Below are 21759 nucleotides of genomic sequence, written 5' to 3'. Positions count from 1 at the left end.
ACCCTAAGCCTTTCACAGATTATGTAACAATAATTTGTGCACAGTATAAATAAAACACCCCATCATGCAATATTATGCAGTTTTTTGTTCTTGAATGCATTATAAGTTTGATGAATAATAATAAAAAATTACTTGTTTTATTGTCATTTCAATGGTAAAAACGTATTCTTTCCAACTGTCCGCCATCTTTGTTTGACCTGTGCTGGGACCAGTCTTTCATATAGCAAATTTAAGATACAAAACGATGTTTTTTCTTCAAACAAGTATTATATTTTTAATATTATTGTTTTGTTGGGAGGGTGCATTAAACTGTAAAGTGATGTCATAAATAAATTAAGCTCATTATTAACATTACTGACTGAAAAAACATAACATGAATTTCAGGACAATAATTACTCCCATTATTGTCACATGACCATACTATATACAGTGAACAGCTGCAGATTACTGTATATTAAACTTGAGTATCCCATGTCAGATTACTGCATATTACTGCATATTAGACTTGAGTATCCCATGTCGAATACTTCATATTAGACTTGAGTATCACATGTCGGATTACTGCATATTAGACTTGAGTATCCCATGTCGGATTACTGCATATTAGACTTGAGTATCCCATGTCGGATTACTGCATATTAGACTTGAGTATTCCATGTCGGATTACTGTATATAAGACTTGAGTATCCCATGTTGGATTACTGCATATAAGACTTGAGTATCTCATGTCGGATTACTTCATATTAAACTTGAGTATCCCATGTCGGATTACTGTATATTAAACTTGAGTATCCCATGTCGGATTACTGCATATTAAACTTGAGTATCCCATGTCGGATTACTGCATATTAAACTTGAGTATCACATGTCGGATTACAGCATATTAAACTTGAGTATCACATGTCGGATTACTGCATATTAAACTTGAGTATCACATGTCGGATTACAGCATATTAAACTTGAGTATCACATGTCGGATTACTGCATATTAAACTTGAGTATCCCATGTCGGATTACAGCATATTAAACTTGAGTATCCCATGTCGGATTACTTCATATTAAACTTGAGTATCCCATGTCAGATTACTTCATATTAAACTTGAGTATCACATGTCTGAATACTTCATATTAATCTTGAGTATCACGTGTCGGATTACTGCATATTAAACTTGAGTATCACATGTCAGAATACTTCATATTAAACTTGAGTATCACATGTCAGATTACTGCATATTAGACTTGAGTATCACATGTCAGATTACTGTATATTAGACTTGAGTATCCCATGTCGGATTACTGCATATTAGACTTGAGTATCCCATGTCGGATTACTGCATATTAAACTTGAGTATCACATGTCAGATTAATGTATATTAATCTACACAGTTTGTTGATAATTTGCAAGAAACCTTTTTATTTTATTTGGTAAAAAAATATGGGAGTTGTTTTGGGTTTAAAAGTTTCTAATGCATTTTCATATTAGTTTTAACATTATTCATTATAGAGTTACATTGCAAATCACCAGTTCTCTTTTCATGGAAACAGACTGCAACTATTGAAAGAGTGGAATAAACATGTTCTGCATGTTCCTATAGGATTAAAATATTACCAGCTTATCATTGAAATCTAATTTTAAAAAAAACAACAAAAAACAACAACATATATATATATATATATATATATATATATATATATATATATATATATATCAATATATTAGCTCAATTCTTTCTTGGGGAAGAAATCTGCAAACTTATTCTTCCTTGAAAAGAATAATGCTTAAGATAGCTGACATTCCAGAGTGAGTTATTGCCATATGTCACCAGGTACTGTCTCTGTCAAAACAATTCTGGTCAGACAAAAATGTTGATTGAATGTCTCGAGAGGTTTGTTTACTAGAACTGTGGCCAGCTTTTAATACATGGTTTAAGCCACAGAAAACAGTTTTAGTTTGTGAGTGCAATTCCATTTGGTATGTTAACCTAATAATATGCAAGTTGAAAAATGCAATTTAAACATATACATGTAATACTAATATATTACAAGATTACAAGTAAAAGTACTGGATACATTGATTATAGTGATCAAAATGCATGCATCTTATGCCACTAAAACTGCAGTATTTCTTGGCACTGTTTATTATAATACATGTACTTTAGTAGACTCCAGCTGAATACAATTCAACAAAATCAGGCCATTTAGGTATCCCACTCCCCCATATAACATTTTGCAACAGTAAGACCACTTGTGTCTCTGTAACATAATTTAATCAATATTTTTTTTTTTTTTAATTTGTATTTTTGTATTTGTTTCTGTGGTATTTACTAGTAATACATTCTTGATTATGAAAGAATTATCTGTAATTGTAAAACTTGTCATGACTGCCTGTATTTAATTTATGAATATACCTGTAACACATGGTTTAAAAACATATAACTTGACAAAAACCTCCTCCCCTCCCCCATAACATTTTATAGAGCATTACATAGTCGTTAAATGGCCCCATACTATTACAAATATTTATGTACAACAGTATTTGTTTTATTTTAGTAGTAATTATACTGCCTGCTGTATTTCTGCTGTAATTATAACCACATTTCTTTTGAGTTATTTTTTAAAAACTGATACAATCACAGTTTTCCCAAATAAATGAAAATTTATTATTGGTTTGGGAATTTGATGCAACATAAAATTAAAATGAAAGCATTACATAGACACCCAAATAGTTTTATAGTAGTTCTAAATCCAGCACAAACCACCAATAATATAAAGAGAGCAAAACTCCCCACTTTAAGATGGTTTCAAATGTTTGAACATACCAATTAATGTTATCTACAGGATCTTCTGTAACTAAATGGTCTTGTAACTGCCCACCCTCACCCACTACCAAATAATAAACTGATTTATTGCTAATACTACCCTTTTGTTCAACAATTGTGTGTACTGGGGCCAAACTACATGTACATTAGCAGTTTCTGCTTTCTTTTGATAAACAACTAATGAATTGATTTGTAAACAACCATAAACAAATGGTATCATCCCATTTGGTTGAAGTCCCAGTTCGTTGAAGAGTCATTTGGTCGAAAAAAATAGTGGTGACTTAAGATGACAACCTGGCATTATCTAATTAGTTAGTGAACTCGATTCAGGTAAAGGAGCTCTGGTAAAGCATGTTTTGGAGAAGGGATTGCTTGGGTTTAAGTGAATATGCTTCTTCTCACCTTGGCTGTGATCTCGAAAATACTCTCTGAACAGTTCTTTGATGTAATTTAAACAATATACGCTACCTAACATGAACTGAGTATAAATTTGCATGCTCAGTATAAATTATACTTTGACGGCCGAGTATAGTATCATTATGACTGGTCTAATAAAAGTTGAGTTTGTTCAGTCTTCACGTGGTCAACCCCAAGTTGGGAGATTGCACATACTGGCGATGTTCAACTAGGCCATGCAAAGGCAAACTGACAACTGTTGAAGAGTTTGTCCGAAACATATCTGTCCATGACCATCCCCCCCCCCCCCCCCCCCCGATCAAATTTATAAGTATTGTGCTGTAGAGGGCACAAAGTAATACAACCCCACTGCAACAGTTATATAATGATGAGATTAATCTGCAAGATGTCAGTGAAGTTCAAATTATCCCACTTTCCTAAGCATCAGGAGCGCGATGTACCGTCAGAGAACACCATACAACTTTTTCCTCAGACCCGTTCACATGTGGATTTACAAGGATCATGGATGAAAACCAGAGATGGCAAATGCTTCCTGATAGTGATGACCACAAGATTGTTGTGTTTGCCACTGATGACCAACTGACCGCTTTACAGATTGCAGAAACTGTGTACATGGGCGAGACATTTTCATCTTGCCCAGCTCTATGGAACCAGCTTTACATACTGCATGCCTGTTCTGGATCCCATACGTACCCCCATATCTATGCATTACTATCTGACCGACAGATCAGCACATACACTAGATTCTTTGACCATCTGAAAACTCACATGCAGCAAGTGGTGAATCATCCATTGGTTCCACAATTATTTTAGACTGATTTTGAAATGTCTGCTATTCATGCTGTTCAACAAGTGTTTCCACATGCTTCTGTCAACCTGTGCAGCGTAAGACGCAATATCTCGGCCTTGCAGTTTTCTATAAGAATGATCCATCTGAACAGACATGGATCCGTCGTGTGGCGGGACTTCCTGTCCTACTCATCCCTGAGGTTCAGGATGTGTGGATGGAATCTGTGGAGCAGTGGCCAAATGTACCCAGAGCCATCAAGATGAATGATTACATGGTGACAAATTCAGTTGACGACGATTCTCATCATTTCCCAGTTCTCCTGCGGAATCATTATTTAACGGCTGGCCAACTAACACAACTGTGAGGGTTTCCATGCAAGGATTAACAGATCTATTCCTCATCAACACCCCAACCTGTATCAGTTTATTGAATTAATTAAGGGAATCGAGAAAGCTAAGCGTTCCAAGATGATGCAGATCGAATTTGACCATCCTGAATGAGAGTGTATCTCAAAGCACAATTGCAGACAGGAGCCAAGACTCTCCTGCAGTACCTAGATGCATTTGGACATTTAATTAAACCTGGATAAACACAAGTTATGAATATTCCATATTACCAGTAAAAGGCAAGTAATTAGCAAATCACTCATTTGTTTCTACTGTTTATTTAACACTTGATCAAATTGGAGTAAACCAAACAAATACTCAGTACCATTTAAAGCAGCAGTTAATACTACTAATAGCATCAACATGCCACAGATGAGTCGTGTTTACTTTTTTCTAATCTGGTCTTTATAAACAAAGTTACTAGGTCAAAATGCCTATGACTACATGTGTATGAATGCTACGTTTTTTAAAGCCTGTTTTGTACTCTCCTGAATTTGATTTCCTTGTATTATACAAATCCTTTTCAGCTTAAGGATTATAGTATGAAATAACTTGGACAGAGAAGCATTTTGGCTTCAGTTTTATTTTAATCTGGTACTGGCATTTGTGTGATCCACACTGCTGGAAGATGGAATGACAGTATGTGATTAAAAAGAATTAAAATACTTAAACTTAAAGTTAGACATAATTGTAAAATATAAATGTCAGTTTCTTGAAAATTATCAAATTCAAAAACCCAACGTGACTCATTTCATGTACATATTGCATTGTGATAATTATGATTATGCAGGAATGTAAAAGTCATGGCATTAGAAATTCCACTATCCACTCCCTAGACTGTTAATTGATTCCTACTTGACAACTTGACAATCATTATGTGCTTCATGTGTACATGTATGTAGTGTTAACAGTAATTTATGTTAAACATGAATTAGTGTATTTTTGTAATGCACAAATTATCTTCAATTTTTATGTAGTCTTGCAACTCAAGCATCATTTTACAAATTACAAGACTTCAAAAGCAACCTACCTCATGATAAAAATTTATTGAAGTAACCAATAATTTCAACTAAGAACATTATTTTACAGCATTTAAATTTTTTATTATTTTTGTGAAACAGTATATTATGGTGAGGTGGGTCATGGCCCAGTGGTAAACTGCACGCCTGGTTCGTGGTTGATCTGGCATCGATGGCAGTCATTCAGCCCATTGATCTATTTCTCATTCCAACCTGTGCACCATGACTGGTATATTAAAGGCCATGGCATGTGCTATCTTGTCTGTGGTATGGTGCATACAAAAGATACTACCTTGCTACTAATGATACTAATGGAAACATGTAGCGTGTTTGTTGTCTAGGACTATTTGTTAAACCAATGTGCTGTTGTGGTATCATTAAACAAAACAAACTAACTTTTATAGTATGGTCATATTTGCTGATGTGGTCTTAAGATCTGCTTTTATCTGTAAACTGGAAGACTTTTTTTTCCCCCTTTTTCTTTTTTAAATGTAGTATCTAGCCCAAAGCTCTCTGTTAACATTTGTTATTTAGTCTGATAATTGTTCTAACAACTTTGCCAAGTGGATAAATCAACTACAATATATTGATAACATTATAATTTATTTATGAATTTAATTTTGTGGCAGATCTAAATGTTTGTTTTAAGAGGATGTTTTGCTGCTTAAACATAGAACATATTAGTGCTGAAACTTATGTAGAGCCCTAAAGCCGTAGTTAACACAATCATTGCACAGTGGTACTTGACATGCATTGTATGTCCACTGTTTTATCCTCATAAATAATTCATATTTCAGGACATCAAACGAGCGAAGAAAGAGGAACTGCAGACTGTTGGAGATGACCATGTGACACTGTTACCAGAGACAGAACCTATGGAACACCTAGCAACAAGGACTAAAGGGTCTGGTGAAGACACTGACAAGTGTAAAGATGATTCCATGTTGCGTTGTCACAACTCAGCTCCAAGTGTGTGTGAAAACCATGAATATTCCGGTCAGAGCAACTCCAAAGTCCTAGAAGGAAGATTTGCTGCACTTGAAACAAATGATTTGTACAGACGCTTGATGCAGGTTGATCCTGATAAAGGAAGAATGGTTCATCCACATAACAGAAGACGAATTATCAGGTAAAAATATAACAGTCACATATTGATTAACCATTGACTGGCTTTTAGCACTGTTCTTAAAACATTTTTAATCAATGTATAGCATAATATATGTTTATTCATAATGATAACCTGTCTCTGAGAATTGAACATCATGGCTATGTCTGCACAAAGCATGTATGGGATGTTATGAAGTATTTGAGACTAGACTAAAGTTTTATAAGCAAGGGCCCTGATTTACGAATATTACATGTGAAAATGCGTTCTTATTTGACTACACCGGCCTTGGTGGCGTTGTGGTTAGACCATCAATCAGTCTACAGGCTGGTAGGTACTGGATTCAGATCCCAGTTGAAGCATGGGATTTTTAATCCAGATACCGACTCCAAACACTGAGTGAATGCTCTGCAAGGCTCAATGGGTAGGTGTAAACTACTTGCACCGACCAGTGATCCATAACTGGTTCAACAAAGGCCATGGTTTGTGCTATCCTGCCTGTGGGAAGTGTAAATAAAAGATCCCTTGCTGCCTGTCATAAAAGAGTAGCCTATATATATGTGGCGACAACGGGGTTCCTCTAAAAAACTATCAGAATGAACATATGTTTGACGTCCAATAGCCGATGATAAGATAAAAAAATCAATGTGCTCTAGAGGTGTCGTTAAATAAAACAAACTTTACTTTACTTTTGTTTGACTACATTACACCACTAAGGAATTTCTTTGGAAAGAAGGAAGGAAGGAAATGTTTTATTTAACGACGCACTCAACACATTTTATTTACGGTTATATGGTATTATTGAAGGTGATTTAAAATCAGTGGTTCTTTGCTTATGTGATTGAATATGCATGCTTGGATACTGTCATGCTGTGTTGTGAACACATGTGCATTCTTGATTTTATAGATGTACATGCATAACTTGCTATTGTTTTTGAAATAATGGAATTGCAGGTACTTGAATTATTTAAGATAAATTGTACTATTCACTGAATATGTTGTCCATTTGTGTTGTGAGGTAGGTCACTAGAAGTGTATGAAGACCATGGAGTAGCTATAAGTGACATCCACAGAGCACAGCACCTGGACAGAGGTGGGCCTGCCCTGAGTGGACCACTGCGCTATCCAAATGCCTGTATACTCTGGATTCAGTGTGAACACAAAGGTTGAATTTAAATCATATTATTATCTCTTTCATTTTCAGTGTACTAATACAACAGGATACTGTGTTAGTTATTCTTAAATTATATTAACCAAACTTAATTAAATATGCGCACACTTTTTTTTCTTTCACAATCCATACTTGAAAATTTAAATATAAGGTTTTATATTGTTTAAATGTTTGATGTTTTCTCATGTGTTACAACTTGCAGTGCTATGTGAACGCCTGGATTCTCGAGTAAACTACATGGTGGAAAGAGGTCTTTTACAAGAACTTGACAATTTTCATACATATTACAAACAACAAACAGCTTCCCGTTCTCAGTGAGTTTAGTGATTCTTTCTTTTTAAATACCACAGCCTTTGACATACCAATCATAGGGTACTGGTTGGCATGGGTAAAACCTGATAAGCCCATCAAGGGTGAACAATCTTATGACCCATTACACCTCAGATGAGAGTTGTGCAGTTGAACTCCAAGCTAGCCCACTTTTTATTTACCTCAGTACTTAAGCACAGGCCTGTGAAAATTAAAAATTTGCGTACTGTATATCGTTGTGTATCAGCCGACTTTTTAAGCCTCTAAATACCACCAATAGAAGAGGGGTTGGCCAATACACAGAGTCAATAAAAAATGTCCTTAGAAAATAAAATAAAATATTGGCATGTACTGAAATATGATACTAATGAAAACGCGTCGGTCAATCTAGGTTTCAAAACCTTACCATTGTGTTATTTAACCAGCATTTTTAACAGCCTCTATTAAGTCTCATACCAGTATCCATTTGATTGTTTGATACAACAAAAGTTATATTTTATTTGAGAAATTAAATCAAATTTATATTATTTTTATTGTGTCGACAATTTCCAGCAAAAGCCACTGACAAGTAGTACCAGTATTTGGCGCAACATGTGTCACGTTAACGGAACGGTCATTAAGTATTTTCATGACTGCTGATATTTTGTTCCCAATTGCAGATTTAATTGGTTAGAACTAATGATCTTTACCATCATTGTTGATTCTGCAATTTCTAATAAATTATTAGACACTACGTTTTATTGAAGATATCACCACTTATAAAACGAAGGCAATAGGTTGTGTTCATCATTGCTGTTATCTATTGTGGGTATTAAATAATATTTACACTGCCGTATAAAAGTGAAACTACATTTATCAGCTTGCGATGTTCGTGTGATCGATTCAGTCGAGAAATAAAAGAACATAACAAAGTTATCCCACATTAGGGAATTTTTTATAAACCTATCTTACACACCCGTTGGTGAGAACACTGTGTGTTATTTTTGGTCACACATGGTTGTTAACACATGTATGTGTGCTGGCTGCTCCTAGGTGATGACCAGGTCACCAATGCCATACCATCTAATGAAAAACTACACGATGGAAATTGATTACACTGTGATATATAGTTAACCTGACATTCATTTGTCTGTGACGCATAAGTCAGCTACAAGTACAATGGCTGTAAATAACTTTTAGTCGAAAAAGTTGTTAAAATTTGCTTTAAACCTGATTTTTGAGGATATGTAAGAAATAGAATAATACATTCGTGTCTGTTAGATATCATTTATCTCACAACTTGTTTAAAAACGTATCAAACTTGCTTTTGCTCGTTAGATACATTTCAAAACAACTTATTCTGAGATAAATAGTATCTAATGGCCACTCATATATTATTCTCTATTTATTCTGTTTTTAGCTATCTTAAAATCTTTATTAAAATAGTTTTTGTACATTGTACTTTGATCGGTTCACCAAAACAAATTCCTGTGATTGACTGGTGCATGAGACCGACATTGTTTTGGTCAGATATGTAGATCTATATTTTTGCCCATTGAGTCGGCTTATACATCATACCAACATTTTGTACCAGATACTGAGGGGCAAACTAATGGATCGGTTTATCCACAGAGTCGGCTAATACACAGTGATATACGGTAACTAATTTACAAGTCATGCCAAAAAAAATGTCGGGTAGATCATTTCATGTTACATAACCCTTTGGAACAATGTAAATGATGTCCTGAATTTAATGTGCAAATGAAAATTGGGTTATGCAATACTAGACTTCTGTGAGCAATGCGCATATGAAATGATAATTCTCGCAATCTTCCAATGTCTGAACCAGTCAATTTCAAATGTTTTATCTGCTTTAACAAAGCTATAGTATTTGTACACATTTTATTTTGCCATCCGTCAGGTGTTGTTTGACTATTTATCGCATGCCGTGCTGGGAAACAGCACCTGCCGGTAACCCAACTGTAGGTTTCTCACATTCTGTCTTGTAATACGTCTATATAGGTGATTTGTGTCCACCACAGCTAGACAAACGTTGGTGGACACTGGCTCTATCCTGGTGTTTACTTTACAGTTAATAGCAGGTTTTATAAAGTTATAGTGTTTGATAGGATGATAATGTACACACTATCAGTAGCCAGTGGATTACTTTGAGGTCAAGTACTACTATACGTTTAAACTTGACTCCAGTCTCAGTTCGCTTGGGGCAATCATCATTCAAAGGCACAACACTCTTGTCTATTAATTATTATTGTAAATACTAAGTATCTTAGGGCTATGATGTAGCTTAGTGGTAAAGCGCTCGCCTCAAGTTGGATGGGTTTTGTGATCATAGACCCTTGATGGGACCAGGTTGTCCCCCACCCTCATCCTAATTAGTGCCTCATACCTCAACGGTCATGATATTAAAAATAAAGTTTGTTTTGTTTAGCAACCCCAATAGAGCACATTGATTTATTAATTATCGACTACTGGATGTCAAACATTTGATAGAAAACCCACTACTATTTCCATTAGTAGCAAGGGATCTTTTATATGCACCATCCCACAGATAGGATATCCGATATTCAGTGTCAGATCACCCCAAGCAGATGACATTTTTTATCCCACCCCCCTCAGATTACATTTCCACAAATCTACACAGATAATGAAATGATGTTACCACCATGAAGGTATGCACTTTATTTTACAACCATACCGATTTCTTTCATTGAAAGACATAATGGATAATTTTGGATTATTTATTAAATTATTTCAAACATTTATAAACGTATGTATACTGCAGGGAGGGAATCAGTTTCCAAAACCAGATTTATTATTCTTAAATTTGGATTATTGACGAAAAGGTACCCATAACCATAGGTATAATTATTGTATCAATGCATAACATATATATTTTGTTATATTATTGAAATAGTCCATAATTAGTAATTGCAAACTGTCTGATCACTATTACTTGGGTTTTTTTCATTGTTTGTAGAACATATACCATTTAATACCATCCACAAATTAATTTTTTTTTTTTTTTTTTTAAATCTATAAATGAAGAAATAAAAAACGAAAGAAAAGAACAAACAAGTAAATAAATAATTAAATTGATATCTGCATACATATACATGTGCACAAGTTGCTCATTGTATTTAATTGTTGACATTCTAAAAATGACTATTATTAATGAATCGATTTGCAGTCATGCTTGCTTTGTGCCATATTACCGGTATAAGGATCCAATTGTATCAGTGAAAATTACAAGTATCTTGGTCTGGGTGTGTTTATTTTGGTGTCATTAGAAGCGCCGCATTTCGTAGAACATCTATTAAAATCAGCTTTCGGGAATTTTTATCAGACGTATTAATATTTAAAGCTATTTTAAAGGAAAATAAACCAAGGTTACGTTATTTGTGGTTGTGTCTGCAACAGGGTGAGGATGACTGCCCATGGAATCAAGCTTGATACAACTGGCTGGCTGCCCGTCTGCAGTCGTAACCACTAACAAAAGAAAAGAAAGTTTGCCACGGTACCATTGATGGACTTTCACACCTGTGACAAAACGAGATATTGTCAAGCATTTCTTAGTTGAATTCAGACCCGTGATAACGCTGTATATGCATTCAGAGGAATGCAAGTGTTTTATTATAAAAACAAATATATATATATTATTCATTTTTTTATGGCAAAGAATTAGGACACAAAACTGGGGCATGGTGCAGCGCTCTTTTATATATTGCTAGCTAGAACACTGTATTCATTCAAGTGGTTTTATAGTAAATGTAAACACGATAGATACCATTATGTGAATGTGTGTCTTCATCCCCTGGGTAACATTCATTTGATAATCCAGACGTTATGATCCCCTGTTTCTCAAGGCAAATAATAGTTCTACTATGAGAGTAGTAGACAATGGGAGGTCAATTCTACTGGCTGACCAGTACTGCTTCTAACTATAGGCACTGTTACTGGAGTTGATGCTAATCTAAGTTTAGTAAATAATTATGAGTAATCATGAAAATAATCGCTGATTATTATTAGCAATGTAATCGATTACGATTGCAATTACATGCCATTCTCATTTTCCTGATATTTTAATTGTGATTTTGGAATTTGTGATGTTTTGCATAGCAGTTTATATTGTTCCTTGCAACCTTGTTTCTCTTTTAAAATCTGCTTTAACTTTTGTGTATAAACTGGTTTATACATGTAATTAGGGAAAAAATTCAGTTTGACAATTTAATTTTCTGTATTTTTCAATGAAACATTTTACTGCTTTAATTAAAGATGTATAATCTTAAAAATGTGTCATTATATTATACTTCACCATAAATTTGTCAACAGTTAGAAAGCCACCATGCACACCAACTAAATCATTTATAAAAATAATTCCCTTTTCGGCATACTTTTTGTAGAAAATAGGTTTTTTATCTTTTAATATTTTACTGTTGTGCCAAATATTGATACCAACTATGTTGTCTATACTTTTAATGATTTCTTCACATTGAATTTTTCTCCAGCTTTGAAGAACATCTTTAAAAAAAGGATTATTTATATTTTGCATTTTCTTGCTAACAAATTGATCCCCATATATAATTAAATTATGTGTTGATAAATTTGTAATAGATGAAAAAAGATGTATCCATTTTGAATCATTTGTAAGTAGTCTTCTTATCCATGTTGATTTTAAAGCTGTTAAATACATTGAAATATTAATCATTCTTAATCCTCCGTTTTGATAATCTTGAATTATAGTTTCACGTTTTATTTTTTCTGGTTTATTTTCCCATATAAAATTATACAATCTTTTATTTAACACTTGGACTAATTGTTCACATGGAGTTGGTAATGAGATTAGTAAATTTATTATTTTAGGTATTATTAATGTTTTTAAAACAGTGAGTCTGCCTAATAGCGTCAATTTTTGTGCACTCTAGATTTTCATTGTACTTTCCATTTCTAATAATTTTGGTTCAAAGTTATCTTTAACTGTATCTTTTAAATTTAAAGAGAAGCGAATTCCTAATAAAGTAAACTTGTTTGAACCCCATTCTAATTTCCATCTAGTATGATGAAAGACTTCATTTGAGAATTTTTTCTGCCAATCCATATTGTCTTTGATTTAGAATAATTTAGCTTCAAACCTGACATTTTTGCAAAGCAGTCTAGAGTAGTAAGTGTGCCGTACAGTGACTCGGGAGATCCATCCAAAATAAAAGTAGTATCATCTGCATACTGCGAAATAAGATATTCTTCTCCATCAATATAAATTCCCTTAAAATTCTTGTTATTGCATATTAAAATGGCAAGTATTTCTGCACATATTATAAAAATGTAGGACGATAAAAAATACTTTATTTTTGCGGGATCACATTTTCGCGATTTAATGAAAATGAGTCAGTTCGCAAGCATTTATTTTCGCGAATTCCCATCCCTCCCCCCAATTTTTTTTTTAAGTACCTGTTCTGATGTTAATAATTTTGACGTTTATTGTTTACAAAATACTGTAAGCTTATGCAAGGTGCTCAGGCTACCCCGTGTTCTTTTTCGTAATCCTCAAACTTGTTATAAAAACCCAATCTGAAAACAAAATAGAATTTGAAGGCGCAATGCTAGCGCAAGTTTGACTTAAACATTATTTATTACTGTCAAACTACTCGATTAGTACGGGTTATGATTGACCAACAGGCAAATAAAACATTTAGTATGAAGTCCCAATATGAACTATGAGTATAGAGTATTGCTACAGCATACAAGTCCAGCTCTGATCTTTGATATCGCTTCTTGGTATAAAGTTTTACGTGTTGCATTATTACTATTATAGTCCTGTGCAGCGGAAACTAATGAGGTCTCGGATCTGATTGAACAAGACTACTTTTTTTTTCTTCAAATGTCTAATTTTCATCAGCCTTTAATTTTGCGTGGAATTTATTTTCACGAATTTTATTCAAATGTGAAAAATGCGACAATAAATTCCCCGCAAAAATAAAGTGGCTATAGTTTAAACTGTGCGGAGGTGTCATTACACAAATATTTGTAGCTGTAACTTTTCTGCTGAATAAAGTAGATCCAAGGTAGGTATCTGTAGAGCTGTAATTGCATGCAAGGCTGTTATTTGGAAACAAGGGTTCGTTAGACACAAGATGTACACAACCTTAATAACTGCAATTGTGACCATGCTTAAATCTGTATTGTAAGATAGGGTGGGTTTTTAAAATTCTTTTTAGATTAAAATGTGTTTAGTATTAATTTATAATAGTTTTGTTTGGATAGGTGGCTATAAAAACTATGTTAGATATATATGCCAACTTCCAATAAGCATCAGTTATTTGTTGGTGGTTACTCAGTCTGAATTGATAGTATAATCAATATATTTTAGTTGTGGCTTGTGGATACTCAGTCTGAATACACATTTGTGTTTTTATAATGTTTTTAAATTAAGCTTGTGTTGCATTAAATCAGGGTTTTCTGTGTCATGGTTGGAGATGCACTGTCAAGTATTTTGAAGTAAAATCAAATAATTTGTCTATATTCTGAACATCATATGATTTTCCGTCAAAACTCCTGAAAGGTGTATCATGTACGTCACCGGTACTCTTGGTACTCTTGTTGACATGGTGCTTGAACTTGGGAGATACGAAAATTTGTTTTCTGGAATTGTTTTTGCAATGCCTAAAGATATTGAACTGAAATTCTCTGTATACCTTTATCATGTTCTGTTACAAATCAAATTTGATTTTCATGACAATTTACCCATTTTTCACAGTTGAAATCAGGAGATAAGATATTGTTTTTCCCGGACTTTGTTTTGCTATGCCTAAATGTATTGAGATGAAATTTTGTATATAGCTTTATCGTGTACTGTTACAGATCAAGGTTAACTTTCATTTCGATTTACCCATGTTTCACAGAGTTATGGCCCTTGAATTTAGGAGATATGAAAATTTGTTGGGCCTGGTAGGGGACATGTATTTCTTTAGTAGTACTCTCAGAATGCCTATTAATCATCGGCTATTGAATGTCAAACATTTGGTATACAGTACTCATTCTGAAAGTGAACCTTGCCCGGTATAAACGAAACTGTTCTTTAAAATGTTTCAATAAATTTTATATATTTCATTTTGCTTAAACTGAAATATCAGCTGGAAATACTGTCATCAAAATGTAAATGATTAGTATGTTTCATACATGTTACCTGTGTAGAAATCATGAGAACTGATTTCTGGTACCTAAAATTTAGAAATAATGTCCCCTTTTGTACTTTCTCCTAATAGGAAGCCTGACTACACGCTGGGTATATTTCAGAGTATCGGCTTCAAGGAGTTTCATAACTACCTGATGCTTACTGATGATGAAAAGCAGAGTGAAAAAGGTAGACAACTCAAGGAAGAAGGTATTTTAACTTGCATTAACTCTCTCCCTCCCATTTTCAACAGCATTTGAGACGTGCAAAACTATTATAAAACCCCATTTTTGACTGCAGTTGAGACTCAACCGGTCTTCGTAAACACAGCTATCAAAATTCACATGAGTTATCTATGTTGATTTTGTAAATACTAGAACATATTAAAATGACAATCGAACACATCAAGTGTATTTTGTTGACTGGTATTCTTTTTATATTTGTTATCGCAATATCGAAAAGAAAGTAAAAAATGGTCTCAATTTGTGGAAATATTATTGATGACTTAATGCGCACATGATTTCTTGCTATTTGTAAAATATTTCTTTTAAAACATGTTTTGCTTGATGCATGGTTGCAGAGTTCACTGTAAGGCGAAATCGGTGTCACTTTTTAGTGACCGCTTGCATTGTTAACAAGCACGGATGAATGGTGAAGAACTTGATTAACACCTATTCATACAATGTAGATAATAATTAGGTGTTACATGTCTGAGAGTTCGAAGTGACTCTGGCGCCATAAAATCATGTGACATGCTGATAGATAGGCAGTCTGGTTCAGACAACACCTGTGTCTGGCACTAAAAGTAGGCCTGCATGTGTAACTTTAATTTTATTGTCAGAAGTGTGTGCTGGAACCTGTACAAGGGTGAGTATCTAGACTATGGCAAGCAAGTCTTTTAGGGAGGTTAGGTCATGCTTCACCGGTCAAGCTACACAAAGATACAAACCACACATTAAAAATAATAATTTATTTCATTCACTCATACTCTTAGTCAGTGTGCAGTTTTGAGGCGAGTCCTGGAGCCTGGGGCTCGCAAAAATCATGTTGAACTCTCTAGCTTGCTTAGTATACAGGTCCGCATGGCTCTTAAATATAATTTGTACAAATGAAATTGATATTTATAAATGACACATGCAACATATTGTAAAATCCAGGAAAACGACAGTCTCGAATCACAATGTTTTCCGTGATTTCATGGTGCCATAATATGTCTATTTTCGCTTTCCATGAGTGAAAATTTAGTCTTGATAACCCACTCGTGTCAACGGCTTGTCAGCAAACATCTGGGAATGAGACAGTGGAGGTTTGTGGTATTCATTTTGTATGGGGTGGAAGTTCTGTAAGTGGACGGTTTTGATTATCGATATGTGGAGGTTCAGAATAGGTGCCCCCCTACAAAAAAACAAAACAAACAGACGAAGACAGACGTTTGAAAATAAAAGAATATGATGAGAACAGAAAGCGGGAATTTCGAAAGGAATGGCTAAGTGAATTTCCTTGGTTCAAACAAGAACAAGAAGGAATAATGTGCACGTGGTGCATGCAGTACCCACAACTGGCCGGGCCACATTCATCATTTCTAGATCCTGGAGGGTCAAAAACAATAACCCACTATAGTATAAAACGGTAAGCGATCATACATAGTAATAAAAAACTAGCTGATGAAGACACATTTCCAAGATATGAAATTAAATGAACAGGCTGGCAGAACAAGAGAGGCAACTAGTCGTGGTGACATTGGTAAACTCTTGGATGAAATACTAATACAGTTCAGCACAAGATTCACAGACGTTGATCATGATAGTCAGCTGTATAAAGCAGCTACATTACTAAACATCAAGAAGTGGGAACCAGAAGAAGATTCGTGGACCATGTATGCTTATCATGAGATTTCAGTATTAGAAGAATGATTTCACAATGTTCTTGACCTTTTAGGAAAGAAGCCTGATAATGTGTCTTTAGAATGGACCTACAGCAAATCAGCATTGAAACGCTCACCTGGCCTAAACTGTAGAAATATTTTGGAGACACTTGTGGAAATTTTCTTTCATTAGTTGACATTCTACTTTCTGTCAGCATGAGTTCCTCAGATTATGAACGTGGATTTTTACAGGTGAAATGTGTTAAGACAGACTAGCGAAATCGTTTTAGTCCCGAGGCCCTTACTGACCAGTTGAGATTTATGCTCTCGACAGAAGATATTGACAAATATGACCCAAACAGTGCCGTAAAACTGTGGCTTGATAGTTCAGTGCTACCCAGAAGGCCACATGTCAAAGCATACAAGAAATGTATCATAGTGGACATTCCAAGAGATAGCATCAGCAGTTCTGAAGATATCTCTGACTGAAATACAGTTATAGATTGGTCTTGCATTCCACAGCACAGTTGTTTTATATGATTTTTCACAGTGTGAATTGTGTGGAGTGACTGTTAATTTGTTTGTGCATACCGTATGTAACATTAATTAAGATTCTGCCCTTTATGTTGCCACATAGAAAATGACTTCCTAAGCAATTATAATTTTGAAATTTTTCTTTGACTTTATTTTGTTTTATTTGTTTGTTCAGTAAATTCAGTGTTAATGATTCCATTTGCCAAACAACTTACAGTATATTAATACTTGTATTAAATTATACTATACACATAGTTATAACATACTGTCAAGTGTGTGTAGTCCTGAAATCAAAAACGAAAACAAACACCATGCATTAATAACTGTTTTATTAATCCTATTCCAGGTCATTTCAAAGTTTACTACATATAGGGTAACAGCTGAGTTTCACAAATAATTATATTTAACAAAACTCATAACATGCATAGCATCAATCATAAATACATCACATTTCATAACAACGAGATTGCTAGTATAGCATTTGCAAAAAATCTAGTGGATATTATGACTATGTGTTTTTATGACAATCAGGATCTGGTAATTCTGACATAAACTGACAATTCCACTGAAACTGTTGTTTCTACAGTGCAACCTAATATAATATACATCTCATAAGGCATATACAGTTTTGTACAAATGCAATAAGTCGTGTTAAAAAAAAAGGGAAGAAGTTTTTAAATAATACTCCAGAAGATATTTACTGGCAGTTGGGTGTGTGTGTGTGCTCAGCTATATATGTAGAGACAACGTGTCCACTCCTTTAAAGGTCTACATTTATCAAAAACATAATTCACTATTGTTTGGTATCTACGTACACCTTTTACAATATATATGAAGTATCAATAAAATAAATTTTAAAACATTTACCCTTTTTTAATATATTCGCAATAAAAAGTCGCATTTTCCCATTGCTTGCCAAAAAGCCTCTGAACTCCAAGAGTTAAGTCACATGACCCCGTGACATGCTAACCGGCATAACATGAAAGCATGATTTGCAGCCTTTCAGACATTTTACATGGAAGTGGAACACGTGTATTTTTAAAACGCGAAAATGTTATTCTATTGAATTGAATTGTATATGTGGAATATTATTTTGAAGATATCTTTCAAATGTGAAACATGGTGAACCATTGTTCGGTGTATGGATGTACAAAAGCTGCAGTTAAAGGCAAAAGAAGTTTCAAATTTTTCCTCTGAAAGACAAACCGACATCGTTTGCATGGAAGCGGTTCTTAAACCGAACATATACATATTGGAAAGGACCGTCAAGGTGGGATACGATTTGCAATGACCACTTCACACCTGGGGATTACGACAATTATCTAAGATGGTCGATGGGAATGGCACCAAAACGTTTGTTAAAGAACATGTCTGTTCCAAGGCTGTATCCCCCTGGTTCAACCTATTTGCAGCCCGGAGTCCGAACACCGCCCGGAGACAAAAACAAAGCCCGAATGTTAATGCTGAGGTGTATATTGTTCATATTTAGCACAAAGATACACCCCAACACGATGCATTTATATATGTTAAAAAAATAAATGTAGGAAAAATATTGTTTCGAAAAAAATAGAATTTTTCATGTTCGGGCTGTACATAACAAAATCCCGAACATCGCCCGAAGACAAAAACAAATAGGCCTACTGAATGTTAATGTGATTTTTTCTAAAAAAATATTTTTCCTACATTTATTTTGTTAACATATATAAATGCACCATGTTGAGGTGTATCTTTGTGCCAAATATGAACAATGTACACCTCGGCATTAACATTCGGGCTTTGTTTTTGTCTCCGGGCGATGTTCGGGCTCCGGGCTGCAAATAGGCTGACCGCATTTGGCTCATGAGATCATTGTTGGTGTACTACAGTTCAAACTGATAGGGAAGTACCAACGGATTTTCTCCTTCTTCCTCACTAATTGAGGCAACATTAGAATAAATAGACAAATGCGACAAGTCCAAAATGTCCAAACTAACATCCGATAAGAATGAGTTATTTTCCAACGAATGATTACAATGTCATGCTGTCACCATGCTAATCTACTAATGAATGAGTGGAATTCACCGGATGCTACGTCACAGGTCAGATCCGGGTCAAATTGACTGGATCAGTGTTTTTTCCCCCGAGCGTTTGACAAAAAGTCGCTTTATTAATAATTGGGGTGGTATTTTTGTTTTTTATGTTTAATAATGTAATCTTTATGTATTTTTTATATATGCTGTGTATTAATAATGTGTCATGATTGTGGACCTTTAAAGAATTCCATTGAAATGCATGTAACACATGTACTTGACTGATCCCTAGATTATGAAGACCTTAACAGGCACCACAAAGAAATGTCACTATTGAAATAGTACAGTGTCTGAGGAAGGAAAAATTAATTAATTAATTGACTGCAACTGTATGAAATAATGACTTAATGTCCTGAACATCAGTGTGGGGGGATTCTGTATGCTGAGTGTGGGTGTCTTCAAGTTACCAGGTGTGGGAATTTCAAATCCATTGGCCATGCTGATTTTCATAATGAACCATCAAAACCATTGGCAGCCACCAATATTTCTGACATTTATTTTATTGATAGCCTACTGTAGTTGGATGTTTTTAAATATTTGTGATAACTGGAATTATCATCCAGCTTTCACATATTTATTTTCGATTCATTACTAAAAAAAACCTGTTTTTAAATGACATCTTTTTTTCTTGCATTATTTTCTAATCCAGATGAATACAATATGTATATTGGATGTATTCCTACAGTCTGTAATCCAGCTATTATTTAGCTAGTAACATTGGGCAATACAGCTTTAACAATAAAATAAATTATCAACTTACCCCAAGGCAGAGAATCAAATCTGAAAAAAATTGGTTCTGAATCTAGTATAAACTTAAAATGCACTTAAATAGAGCAAACAAAGTGATTATTTAAAACAAATATTTGATCTGAAGACCTAGAGATAAAAAATATGTTTAACCTTATTGTTATGTATAAATAAGAACAGAAGGCACAATAGTGACAACAAATTCAATTGTCTTTGGTAAAGTTTTTCTTCAAATAAAATTTTGCATTAAACTATAAATTTGTCTAAAATATAAGTTAGCACCCTATAAATATGTCAAAATGACAATAAATTTCAAGGTCTTTACAAAATTGAATTTACCGAATTTCATACATGAAAAATTAACTGTGTTAATGGAAATTAAAGACATTAACCCAATATTGGCACATGTTATTTTTAATCTTTAAACTACTGGATTAATTTTTGACAAAAACCATGTTGAGTGGGTACAAGTTTATGATTTTTACTCACATATATTCACTTAAAGGGACATTCCTGAGTTTGCTGCAATTTTTAAGATGTTATTGACTAACAGAGACTTTTTAATGACTAATTACATATCAAATATATTTTTCTGCATAAAATATTAGTGGCTGTATATCAAATGTGTTTCTGATCGTTCTAATATTTGTACTAGGTTAATTTCATTTTATTTCCTAAAAATAATTTTTTTGTATGTACGAAATTATTTGAAGACAAAATCCAGTTTGGGCTTCTTACAAATATTAAAGTAATGTAAAGTTTGTTTTATTTAACGACGCCACTAGAGCACATTGATTTTTTTTATCTTATCATCGGCTATTGGACGTCAAACATATGGTCATTCTGATCAAATTTATTATCAAATTAGCTGTCACAATCAGCTATCGATCCCTGAAAATGACCACGATGTGCCTCCATTGTTGTGAAGCAAAAATACTTGCCGAAAAACTGAAAAAATTCCAAGTTATTTTCCATTGATAAAAAAAAAAATCTAAAGATACAGGAAGCTGAGTTGTCTTCCGTTTCCTTTTACCGTGTGCAAAATGGCAGGAAATATGAATTGAGGAATGCACTGTATACAGTGTACAGTATGTCGACTGCTGTGACTTTGGGCGAGATATCTCGCCTGCAGTAGTCAGAAGGTTAATATAAAAATAAATTGCTATTAAAATCTAAGTTCAGGTTGCCTAAATATATTACCATATTTAAGAGCAATTGTATATAGCAATCTTTACAGTATGAATTATAGGCCAAAACCAACTTTTCCTCAGCGTTAACTTTGATTCAAACGCCATTCAAAGCCATGTACAGTGATTATTGTCATGATCAAGGTCATTGTGAACTTGCATGGTCGAGTGATA

At 34.0% G+C, this 21759-nt stretch overlaps 1 protein-coding gene across 1 annotated transcript in view; it reads left to right on the top strand.

Annotated features, from left to right (window-relative positions):
* Positions 1–21759, top strand: part of LOC121374649 (tRNA dimethylallyltransferase-like) — a 123423-nt gene that overhangs the window by 77711 nt on the left and 23953 nt on the right. Inside the window, exons 4-7 of the mRNA XM_041501757.1 lie at positions 6229–6560; positions 7559–7701; positions 7910–8021; positions 15276–15394. Coding sequence (XP_041357691.1) covers positions 6229–6560; positions 7559–7701; positions 7910–8021; positions 15276–15394 — 706 coding nt within the window. The remainder of the gene's footprint in view (positions 1–6228; positions 6561–7558; positions 7702–7909; positions 8022–15275; positions 15395–21759) is intronic.

Source organism: Gigantopelta aegis, chromosome 6, assembly GCF_016097555.1.
Source record: "Gigantopelta aegis isolate Gae_Host chromosome 6, Gae_host_genome, whole genome shotgun sequence".
In the NCBI taxonomy this organism is placed as follows: Eukaryota; Metazoa; Mollusca; class Gastropoda; order Neomphalida; family Peltospiridae; genus Gigantopelta; species Gigantopelta aegis.
This window is presented reverse-complemented; position numbering and strand designations above follow the sequence as displayed.